Source organism: Diorhabda carinulata, chromosome 3, assembly GCF_026250575.1.
Source record: "Diorhabda carinulata isolate Delta chromosome 3, icDioCari1.1, whole genome shotgun sequence".
In the NCBI taxonomy this organism is placed as follows: domain Eukaryota; kingdom Metazoa; phylum Arthropoda; class Insecta; order Coleoptera; family Chrysomelidae; genus Diorhabda; species Diorhabda carinulata.
Genome location: NC_079462.1, coordinates 18535973 through 18548535, shown reverse-complemented (window position 1 = coordinate 18548535; position 12563 = coordinate 18535973). Strand labels below are relative to the sequence as shown.

At 32.1% G+C, this 12563-nt stretch overlaps 1 protein-coding gene across 1 annotated transcript; it reads left to right on the top strand.

The window, feature by feature from the left end:
• The first annotated feature begins 940 nt into the window (after positions 1-940).
• LOC130891450 (protein-lysine N-methyltransferase EEF2KMT) lies at positions 941-11888 on the top strand. Its single transcript, XM_057796213.1, has 5 exons — positions 941-1127; positions 1188-1520; positions 1685-1941; positions 7265-7518; positions 11712-11888. The coding sequence occupies exons 1-5, from the start codon at positions 1041-1043 to the stop codon at positions 11810-11812; spliced, it is 1032 nt and encodes a 343-aa protein (XP_057652196.1). The 5' UTR covers positions 941-1040; the 3' UTR covers positions 11813-11888.
• The last annotated feature ends 675 nt before the right edge of the window (positions 11889-12563 follow it).

The window sequence follows — 12563 nt, the reverse complement described above, 5'->3', positions numbered from 1 at the left end:
TATTCCAATTATAGGAACCTGCATCGAGCGGAACTAGGGTGTAGTATTAGAATAGTAATGTTAGAAATATTAAACATTTGTTCTAAGCCGTAAGTATAACTGGTATGTTAGCCTTCTCTACATATACTTTTATGGCAAAAATAACGTTTTGATGATATTCCAGTACTATATACACATTAACGAAGACGAAAACTGCACGTATAGCATAAAATACGGAGAATTATTTCACCAAACAAGTGATAAAACAAATATTTAACGAAATTTGAATCTTTCGCATTTTATGTTGATTGTAAAGTCTACTTTGTTTCTAAATTATTCATAGTATTCACAACAAAAACAACAATAATTCGTTTCTAAATAATATTTCAAACACTCAAGAATAGTTTATTTATGTGTGGAAATAGACAATTATCATAGAAACTGCCAAATGCCTATCGTACTTTTCTAAAATTTCTAAAACAACTTATTAACTTTAATGCATGCAGTTTTCAAATTTCTAACTAACATATTGTTTACGTATTAGATACATTTTATTAAAGTATCCATAATTAATTTTCATAATAATCAAGGTTATGGGTACGATATTATGAATCGTTTTCAAAATGTTTTTTTTGAAAATCATATTTCACTTAGATCCAAATTATCTCTTTCGTTGAATTGGTCGCAGAGGAGCGAATCATTGGCCTTTTCAATCTTCAGAATTAGGATCATGTGATTTTTTTTTTAGTTTTAGTGTGTTGTATTCATTTTACATATTTATTTTTTCATTTTTCTCAATAAACAGATTATTATCTAAGAAAAAATAAGTCAACATAATGTTATTCAAATATCTATTGAATTTTGTCGTCACCTTTAGAATCTCCATGTAGGAATTCATTACTAATAAATTTTCAAATACAGTTTACTGAGGATTAAAAATGGCTCTCAATATTCGCCTGCCATCTTTAGTACATTCATGATACCACTATTTTATACTTTTCTTTATACCAAAATTTTATTTATAGCATCTTTTTTTTCTTGTTTTAATACTTTTTTCACAAATGAGTCAAGATTTTCTTCTAGAGAAAATCGATAAAATTTCCAAACAGTTTATTTGTAATGTTCCCTTAACACATTTCGACTGGCAGGTAAGTTTTTGCCACAACAAATTTCTAACCTCAAAATTAAAATTTTATATCTTTTTATAGAACATTTTCGATTCGTTTTTAACAGAAAATATACAAGAATACCTTTTAAATAAGACAGTGAACTCTGAAATAGTATTAAAATTTCCTCTGCAAATAAGTTATCAAAAATCGTTTTTAAAGCACATTTTAACTGTATTAGAAAGTGAAACAAACTTAGAGGAACCTGTAATACATGATGATATATATTCAGCGTACGGTCGTTTGGTGGCGACACAGGATACGTTTCGAGAAAATTACAAACATTATTTACTGTGTAATGAGAACAAGTTTATTACCTTGAAGGAAAGTAATAGTTTGATATCAGATGGTACAACCGGTCTAAGAACCTGGCAGGTAAAGAATACATGACTCATATAATGTAGTAGAATAATACCTGATGTCCCAAAAATATAGTAAAATAAAATTTATTCATTTGACCTATGAAAACATAACATACACCAAGAAGAAATTAATAATAGGTATTTAATAATTATAATTATTGGTGTTCTCAATTTTAGGCATCTTTGGCTTTATCAGAATGGATAATACAAAACAAAAATGTCTTTGACGATAAAAATGTTTTGGAGCTGGGTTCAGGTGTAGGTTTAACAGGATTAGTTTTAAAACAAGTTTGTTCCGTGAATAATATTTATCTCACAGATTGTCACGAAGCAGTGCTGGGTACGTTGGTTGAAAACGTGAAGTTAAACTTACTCAATAATGGCAACGAAGATAACGTCTATTATCAAAATCCTTATAAACGATCACAAAGCAGGCAAGTTATCAATAATTAAATACGCTGATCGCAATATGTGTAAAAATTCTAGTTTCCAGATTAGTTGCTCAATCTAGTCGACGAGATTCGTTGTTTATTTTTTTTTAAACTCCCAATTTGGCAAACTTTTTTGAACGTATGTCTGTAAAGAACCCACACATACTTATACTCTTTGATAGTAAATCTATTTTCACTTGTTCTATTACGAGGGCTGCTGCTCAAGTTTTGAGATATGACAACACTGATCTTGGTAAAAAATGGAAATAAATCGCAAACATATTCGTGTGATGATTTTCTATGACTTTCTGTATATCAATGCAATGCGTAAACTGATATTAAAAGATAGTCATGTGACATACCGTGAGATTGAAGCATACTTGGGCATTAGTTTCACACGCATACATTCATATCGCATAATTTGATAATCTCAAAAAAGCTCGTATCGATTGGTGCAAAAGAATTCTGAAAATATTCAATCGCGGTGCTTCAAAAGACGTCGATAAGATCGGTACAGGCCTCGAATCATGGGTCTATGCATATGAACCCGTAATTAAACAACAATCGTCTGTATGGGTCTTTCAAAACAAACCAAATCTAACAAAAGTTGTTTGCGCACAAAGCACTTCGAAGCAAAAGGTCGCCTGTTTGTACGGAATAACCGGACATGACACCAACGTTCCAACGTAGACCGGTCAATTCTCAATAGTACACCAGCATTTGTTTACTGGAAGTGTTCGATAAAATCAGAGAAACCAATCGCAGATGAATCATTCTCCTCCACGACAATGCGAGCTCTCCCTCATCAGTTCAAACAAAAACGTTTTTGAACAGTGAATAAATCGAATTGATGAGTCATTCACCATACAGTCTTTGTTTGGCAGATCAAAAATAAATTGAGAGATCAACGTTTTTCTACATCTTAAGACGTGGTTGACGCGTTCAAATCACATGTTATGGAGGTACCTCAATCGGAATATAATTATAAACGTTTTTATTTGTCTATCTCACAACTTAAGTAGCAACCCTTTTAATAATTATTATAATAGAATTTTTATATTAGAATTCTATTGAAATATATTATAAAAGCAATTCATAAATTAAGTAATTCCACTTGGAAGGCGGTCATTAAAAATCATTTATTACCCATTAGTTTTATATATACTGCCCTCAAGTGAGAATAGATAAAGTATACTACTCTACTTAAGATGAACCCTTTCAAGATAATGAAAAACTTGAAGCATAATTTTTTGTTGCTCATTCATTCCTGACATATCTACTTTGAAAGCTGTGTGATACAATTAATAACTCAATTTAATAATTTAAAGTTACAAATAGTTACACTAATCTGACTAGCGTACTAGACGAATATTAGTTGAATAAACAATAATAATAATTAACTGAAGATGATACTTCAATGGGGTTGAGGTGGAATTTACAAAACTTACAGACAGAGTAAACATATTCAAAATTTATAGCAAGATAAGTTAAAGAAGTTAGAGTTCATAATAATAAATAAGTAATTGATGATGATGCGCCACTGTGAAGAGGGTTGTTTTGGATAACTTAACTATACCATCTAGTGTTTTTTAAATAGCTATTTAGGCATTTAATTCGTAAACATGAGAATTTTTATATCAAAATTCTAATAAAAAATTAGTATTTTTTTATCTAAACCGCAATCGGTTTTCTTAATCATTTTATGACAAAAATTGGTGTCGTATACGACTGTAATACAATTTTTAAAGAGTTACAACTTTTATTGTTTTATCCACGAATCACTTGAGCAAAATTTGAAGGAATTTGGTTCTCATAATACTAACTGACAATCACTATACCAACGATCACAATTACACAGTTATATTATCATGTGACGTGCATTTCCATAACCAAAGGGAACAGTTTATCTTCTGTTTGGAGTCTTTTCTGGAAGGCTTCTTTTGGAATGGCTTCCATCTACTTTGTTGCGGCGATTTGTACGCAACATGTGAAGCAGCGCTTTTTCTTGATAAGAAGATATGCGTTTGAACAATTTTTAGGTCTATTTGTTCGCATACCGTTCCGATAACGTTTCGATATCACCATGACCGGTTTTATCAAACAAATTCTCGTTTTTAACTGACTCATTCCATACTTTCAAACCGCGAATTACAGTTTTTTTAAAAAAAAACAAATAACTTTATTAATAGAATATTAACTGAACAAAAGTATCAAAATCTACACCAAAAATCTTCACCAAAATCGTAGTCTAAATCTAAGATACAAGTCAGAGGATATATTGAAAAATTCTTAGCCTACTATAGAACCAAATAAAATTTCAATGTCAAAATATTTTATTACTCAACATATTCTCCTTTTAATTGGATACATTTATTACAGCGAACCTGCAACGTCTATAGACCTTTCAAAAAAAAAATGTTTCTTCTTGCTCTGCAAACCAGACCTCGTTGGAAGAAAATTTACGACCTTTTAAACTTTTTTCAGTTGAGGAAAGAGATGATAGTCGGACGGATCCAAATCTGGTGAATAAAGGAAGTGTTCTAGTAATTCAAACCCTAAATCACGAATTTTTTGCAAGGCAACATGAGATTTGTGTGCAGGGGCGTTGTCCTGCAAACACGAAACACCTTTGGATAGCTTTCCGCGTCTTTTCTCTTTAATTTTTTCCCGTATAGTGGTGGTAGTAGTAGTAATCTCCAGTTATTGTTCTGCCCTTATCCAAAAAATCAATCATGATTACTCCATGGCAACACCAAAAAACTGAAGAACAACAAGAACTTTTCCAGCAGATTTTTGGACACGAAATTTCTTAGATCTTGAAAAACCAGAGTGTCGCCATTTCATCGATTGTTGCTTTGTTTCTGGATCGTAGAAATGTACTCAAGTCTCATCCATAGTAATAATTTGGTTTAAGAAGTCTACATCGTTTTCAAAACGACCACAGATTGAACGTGATGTTTCTACCCTTGCACGCTTTTGGTCAACATTCAAACATTTGGGGATCCATTTTGCAGCAATTTTTCTCATGTCCAAATTGACGTGAACTATATGATGAACGCGTTCGTATGGAATATTCAGTGCCTCAGATATCCGTTTTAGTCCAATTCGACAGTCCGATAAAATCATGTCATGAACTGCATCGATATTTTCGGAGACTGACACAGAAACTGGCCTTCCCGATCGGTCATCATCTTCAATGGAGAATTTACCTCTTTTGAAGCTTGCAGTCCAATTTTTCACGGTCGCATACGAAGGACATTGATCACCAAGGGTATTAAGCATATCTTCGTGAATCTGCTTACCTCTTAACCCTTTTAAATACAGGTACTTGATGATGGCTCGATACTCCAATTTTTCGATTTTCACAATTTCGGTGGACATCTTTTTTCTTTTAATTTATTGCGTAACTCTGGTTTACTTTTTTGACATCAAACTTTACACTTCTAATAAGTTATTGTTCGTTGCTATGGTAACGCAATATTTTATTTATGCATGGAACTGGTCTAGGCTAATTAAATATCAATACATCCTCGTATATATAATAAAATAAATGTTTACAATTGATCATTTTATAAAAGGTCAACAGTTTCCAGGTCCATAACTCGCGCATTTCACTTGCAAATAGTAAAATGTTACTTTATTATGACTATAGGCATACTTGAACAATGAGCATTTTTTGTTCAAATACAAATTTAAACAAAACTGTTTTACGACAGACACTGCAAACACGTTATCACCAATACGCGTTGAGTAGCAGACAGACAAGACGAAACGGATTAAATCTTGCTGATATTTGTCTCAACTCATGAGGCTGAGTATACTAGTTGAGACACATGCAAGTAACTGTTGCTATACGGGGGTATCATTTACGACCGTAGCTAGAATCAAATATGACCGTATTTGATTGACTAATAACGGGCATTCGCGCATAGTATCAAAAAATTCACCTAATGGTATTGGAGAATCGTCGTATTTGGTTCGAAAGATAGAAAAAGCTATTCACTTATTCATTATTCACTTACTTGGGACCAAAAGAACATTCGAATGAACAATCGATGCTAGCAGCAAAATAAATCAGATTTTTTGTTTACATCATAACTGTAAATATAAAACTGGATTCACCACTATACTCTTGGTACTAAAAAATAGTATTAGCATTAGATTGTAAAAGACTGAGCTTCTCCGAAAAAGACATAGGCAATTTCATCGGCTGAAAAACTGATGGCGACTGGTTTTTGGGATAGTCATGGGATTGTGTTCATTGACTATCGTCAAAAATGTAGAACAATAGCACGCCTCATTGCTTGATAAGGGAAAGGGAGAAAATGCAAAATAACCTCTTCGTTAAAGAGAAAGATTTTTATCATACGAGGATGTTATTAGAAATACAACAACTCTTATTTGTAAAGGTTAAAAAAGTTTTAACCTTTAGCATCGTTTGAAAAAGTGTATAACCTTGAGAGAAGACTATATTGACTCTAGCCCAAACCAAGTTTTTTACCAGGAAATAAGTTATATTGAGTCAACCCTCAGATCATACAGTTACATAGACTAATAATCTCTTGTTCTCCCTAGCATAAAAGAACTGACAAAAAATCTATTAAGACTAACGTTAACCGGTGGATATTTTAACAGTTTAACGCTGTTCACGCAATAGGACTCTTCGGAAACTGTGATCGGGTTAACTCCATCAGGATCTGAATGTTTAGAAACTGACCTGAATCACATCCGTGTATATAATCTTTGAATCGCGTTCATTGTTTTTCGGGAACTGATCGAGTTAATCTGGTCGTAGTCATATGTTATGATTCTTTCTAATCTGGTACACCGATGGATAAATCCAACAGCTAACGGGTTGTTTAATTTGTCTATGGTTTTTTGAACTTTAAAATTCAGCTGTTTCCCTTAAATGGCTGTTTACTGTTAATTTCTATGATTAGCGTCATTGATAGGTTACTGCAGTTTATATTTTTTACACTTTTTGGCATTTCAGCATAAAACTGAAATTTTAATTATTAAACATCTAGAATGTATTATACAACTAAATAAAGGTCGTGGAAGAATCAACGCATAAAAAAGGATGCACAATCAATAATTCTTGTAAATCATGACGTTCGGAAACTGTGATTTATATCTCGTTCTGGGTTAGGGTCCGTAATCAACTGATCGGGTTATAGTTTTCTAAGAGTCTCAATGTAAACTCTCAAAATGAATAAGCTTTCTCGGTAGTTCTGAAGTTTGCGCTACCAACAAAAGAAACACACTCTACGCCTATATTAGTATTATTAGTATATTGTAATCGTGTTTTTGTTTTAATAAATTTCAGATTTGTACATACTGACAATAATACTACCATACAAGTTTTGAATTTACCATGGGAGAAAGTTTCTTCAGATATTTGTGAAGAACTAGGAACAATACACAAAGTTATAGCGGCTGACATTATTTACGATGATTTTCTATTCGAACCACTAGTAACTACATTGAAATGTTTAAAAGAAAATTGTTCCGTCGAAGAATTTATATTTGCTTGTACAGAGAGAAATCCAGTAACTCTAGAGAAATTTTTAGAATTGATAAGTAAGTAGAATTTTGTATTAGATACTATGTTTTAGTAATTCTGGCATCGGCCGGTGAAGTCTTATATTTTTTTCGCTATAAAATGCTCATTGTACGTTTGTTAAACACTTTTTGGCTTTGACCAATATTACCAGTGTAATTTGCCCATTCAAAGATATTTCAAATTTAATTTGCTTCTTATTGTATAGAATTGACAAATATCGTGAAATTTCCAGATAGTTAACCGAATAAGAGTGCAGTTGCTATCTATAAATATATATGTATATATATATATATATATATATATATATATATATATATATATATATATATATATATATATATATATGCTAAAGCAATGTACATACATAGCTTTTCAACCGAATTTATAAATTCGTCCTGAAAAGGGTAGCGGTATACTTACTCAAAATGGGCAGCAAGCTGAAGAAAGTGTATATGACTAATTTTATAGAAATTCTGAAACGTCTTCTTTCAATCTTCCATTTTTCTTTGTCGTTATCCAGTTGGATACCGATCTCTTGATCTTATTTATAAAAGTGAATTATTGTGTGAATACAACAGTAAGAGACAGCAGTTAAAGTTCTTCCAATATCAATTGCAGTTTGTAAAAATCACTGCCGACAATTTTTTTTATCTACCATAGGGGTAGATACCTCATTTTATAAATTTATTATTTATAAATATTTTTTAAAATATGTATATCTTATGCGAGAAAGTATTCGTTAAAAGGCAATTGAATCATTATTAATTGAATATTAAATTATAAAACGTAAATAGACGAGTAAAATGTACCTGCCTGTAAGTGCGTTTGGTTTAAACAGGTACCAAACGGGAACTGAGCCCTTTTTGAGACCGTTTTTTTTCTAGGAAACGAAATTTCTAAGCAAAAACCATAAAGGAAAATAAAATTTTTGCAAACAAAACGAAGGAAAAAAACATTTCAATCCCAAAGTATCTTCATAATATAAATAATAATGGTAGTCAGAATCGTCTGAGCTAGAGTCATCATTTGATTGAATTATGAAGGGTTGTGAAATGGGTGATACCACATACTCTTCGTCTTTGACATGTTCAACACAGTTTTTCCAAAGCTCTTGGTAGTCTGCTGCTAGAACTTTCTTTACTATAGTTCTACAACCTCTTTACTTAGTTCTGGAGACTGATTACATTTTCATCATTCTGATTTTACCTTTGTCCATATTAAATCTATAAGGTTAAATTTGGAATAGTAAGGAGGTAGTCTGAAAAGAGTTTGACCCTGTTCTTTGCACAGCTTGTCAATATAATGAATTTTCTCTAAATCTAGACCTTTAATAACAGTAAGCAATTCTTTGTTTGTTGGGCCTTTTTACGACGCTGACAAGAATAAGAATATTTTTTTCAGACATAAATTCTGAAATTTGGGCTTTGTTACTACTACTATTTAGTATCATAAGGAGTTGACACGAGTGGTAGGATACGTAGTCCATAAAGATTACTGATTGTGGTGGAATGTTAAGTAGAAGCTGTTCATTAAACCACTTTTCAAATAATTCTGCTGTTGTTTCGTCAGTTGCACAGATTTTAATTTTTTAGCAGATATTAATAAAGGCCGTCTTTGCTTCCAGTCTGTATTATTATAATGCGTATCCCTTGAAAACATCGCCCATTCAAACAGCAATTTTTAATATTCTCAACACAACCGAAATTCACTATATCGTGACTGTCGAACCATGTTTTATCTAGATAAATTATGTGTCTATTAGAACTTCGGTAGTCTTTTATCTGACGCAAATAATTCGGTTATTGCCATCCGTTTATTCAGTTTTTTATGACCACATACTGACAGAACTTGACGCAATGCTTCTAAACTGGTGTAATTATATTCTGGATAATCTGCTAACTTTTGCTGTATTACTTCTAATTTCGCAACCCTGTTCTCCTTATATGAACTATAAATCGTCCTACGTATAAAATCTTGAGTAGCTTTGTCAATTGATTTCAGTTTTTCTCTACATGTTTTTCGGTTCTGTAAATGATCCACAGCAACTCCTTTCGTGACTACTCGATAAATGGAAAATTTATTTACTCTAATTAATTCAGCAATTCTTATTATGATTGCATTTTCGGATTGCTGAATATTTTTCTTTCTTAAACATTCGAATATATTTAAAATTATTTGCTGTGTTTGTATGTCTAAATCTTTATTATTAAATTCATACCTGTCTTTATTCTCACTATACGCCAATGCTTATCGCAAGCTGTCTGGCAGGAATATTTCGAAGAAATTGTGTACACACAGCTTCGGCCAATAGAAATGCATTTATGTTTACGATTCGATGTTTTCATTGGTAAACAGTGGAGATTATGAGTCCACGTGGACTGACGGTTTGTTAGATGTTTATCGAATTTTATACACATTATTTTCTTTCTTCTGCAATTGATATTGGAAAAACTATACCGTGAAACCTTGCACTGTGAACAAAACAGTTTATTCGAAGCGTTAATTCGCATCATAGTTATTTAGATTTTATTAACCGTAGAGTAACGTCGTGGACAACATAAACTAAAAATCATGATTTCTGAAAGAATTGTGTAAACGGTGAATGTTTATCTGGTGCTCCTTTTTTTGAATGGCTTAAACGTTTCAAAAAGACATAGAAAACGATTTCTTTTCGAATTACCCTTTAACGTCAACGATAATATCGAACAAAATCGGTAATTGCTATAATTGTTGGTTAAGTAGGCGATTGCCGAAACTTTAGAAATTGATAGAGAATTGTATATACATATATATCTCGGTTTAGAATGTTCTTCAAAGTCGTCCAAATTCTAACCGCTATCTATATCTATCCTGTCATAGGTCTTCGGTTAGTTCTTTTTCCTGCAATGTCTTATCTCTGCCCTCCCTCCAGCTCCTTTGTGGTTTTAGGAAGAAGTATGATTTGTACCAGTTTCCACTGTGATGGGAAGTGTGCCGTTCTTAGTGTAGCGTTATAGATATAAGTTAGGTGTTTTAAAGTTTTGAAATTCAATTCTTCCAATATCCTAGCTGATATAAAATTATACTTTGGGGCTCCACGAGGATTTAGCTGTGCCTTGATAGAATTAGTGACTTGCTCATTGTAGTGGAAATTCGAACAGGAAAGGGGATTATAAGAATTTAATAATTTCAGCATTATTGAAAACTAAATCAGAAAATAAATAAACCATTATATAAAAACTTTCAATTTTCAAATACAGGCCAATTTAATAACACCTAATAAATTTACCACCTGTCAACCAAAAGGATCTAACGAACATATAGAAAAGTGGGATTTATGAGGGCTTCATGAATCTTTATTATTTAGAACGTATTAGCAGTGCGTGAGAATATACGAAAGTTATTCATGACACTCTTGGGATATATGTTGAAAATAATAAATTTTGGAGAAATGGGTATGAAGATAAGCGACGAAAAGTTATATGACCAGCGATTCGCCGACAAAAAGCTGCGAAGAATATAGGATACATCGGAAACAGCAACAATACCAAATTTATGACCAACCTCATTATAAGCGAAAGCAAATAGCTAAATAGTATTTTTATAAAGCAAATCGGCTGGTATAAATATTTAGGGACTGTAATTCGCATCGGGAGTGTCCACTAGACCTGTTAAATAAAATGTAGAGTTGTATTGACATTTGGGTGAATTTGGGAAACTAAAGCATATCTTCCACTTAGATATCACAATATGCCTTAAGAAAAAGGTTATGAGTCAACTCGTATTGCCAGTACTCACTTACGGAGCAGAAACTTTCACGTTCGTGAAACTTTCTATAAATAAAATATGCATTGAACAGAGAAAAATGAAAAGATCGATGCTGGGCCTTCCTCTTAGAAATAAAGCAACTACTACAAATAGCAGGTATTACTGATGCAATTGAGCGCATTACAAAGTTAAAATGGAACTGGGTTGGTCACGTAACTAGGTTTGCAGATGGATGCTGTGCAAAGAAGATTTTGGAATGGGAATATCGTTAAGACGTATACTGTAGTATAAGACGTCTACCAACGAGATGGTCCGAAGATATTAAAAGAATGAAAACAAAGTAGATGAATGCTGCGCACAGAAATGAACTCATGTGTACTGAATGATTATAATGATCATGTTTTATATTTTGTAACAAAACTATAAACATCACGAAAAAGTTAGAAAGTAATTATTGTTTCAGGTAAAACTTTTCACCATATACAAGAACTTCCAGTACCTTGTCAATCAAACTTTTTTTGGTCATTGGATACGCCAATAAAGATATATTTGTTCAAGGACTAATAAATTAATTCTAATGGAAAATCGAACAGTATGCAATGTAATGTTACTTTCTTAATAAATATGTTTTGTTAGTCTACTATATATTAATTGATCCCGAAGTTAAATTGTTGATACAAGGCAACATAGTTAATATTTTAATGATTCAAGAAGTGAGATGTGGACAAAATATATATTTCATCCATAAAGTAACCAATAATATTAGAAATCCCTTAACGGGTCGATTTTACTGTTTTTTTTTTAAATTGAAAATAAACGTTATAACCTATAAATATTATTAAGTTTATCTTAAGCTGGAATTTCTGGAACCGTTGACGATATTCATACTGAATACACTGTTTACACCAACACTCACAATTACACTGTTTGACGTGTGTTTCGATCACAAAGTTATCGTCCTCAGAGTCTGAAGATAACTTGGTTTTCGCAACGCGCGTTTTTAATATTGTAAATGAACAACTACGAACAGTAAACGCTGCGTTTACAATTACTAAGATGTAATCCAGTGAGCTACCTATGGCTTTCAAAATCTCCCGTACTCTCAATTTTAGATAGGCCACCACATTATGAAGTTATGCCATTTTATTGGGTGTAAATACATCAACTGGAAGTCCGAACGTTCAGCATCTTTCATACTTGTACGTCCACTATAGAATTCAGTAAAACTGAAATTCATATTTAGAGTTTCTACTGTATTGATGAATTTTAAACTTGGTTTGATTAGATAGGAAAAAATAACGCTCAATAAGTATTC

Bases quoted from the DNA above. Each gene is read 5' to 3' on its own strand.
- LOC130891450 (XM_057796213.1), top strand. From the start codon at position 1,041: ATGAGTCAAGATTTTCTTCTAGAGAAAATCGATAAAATTTCCAAACAG. The intron at 1,521-1,684 runs GTAAAGAATACA...TCTCAATTTTAG, and splicing joins CCGGTCTAAGAACCTGGCAG to GCATCTTTGGCTTTATCAGA. The intron at 7,519-11,711 runs GTAAGTAGAATT...TTATTGTTTCAG, and splicing joins GAAATTTTTAGAATTGATAA to GTAAAACTTTTCACCATATA.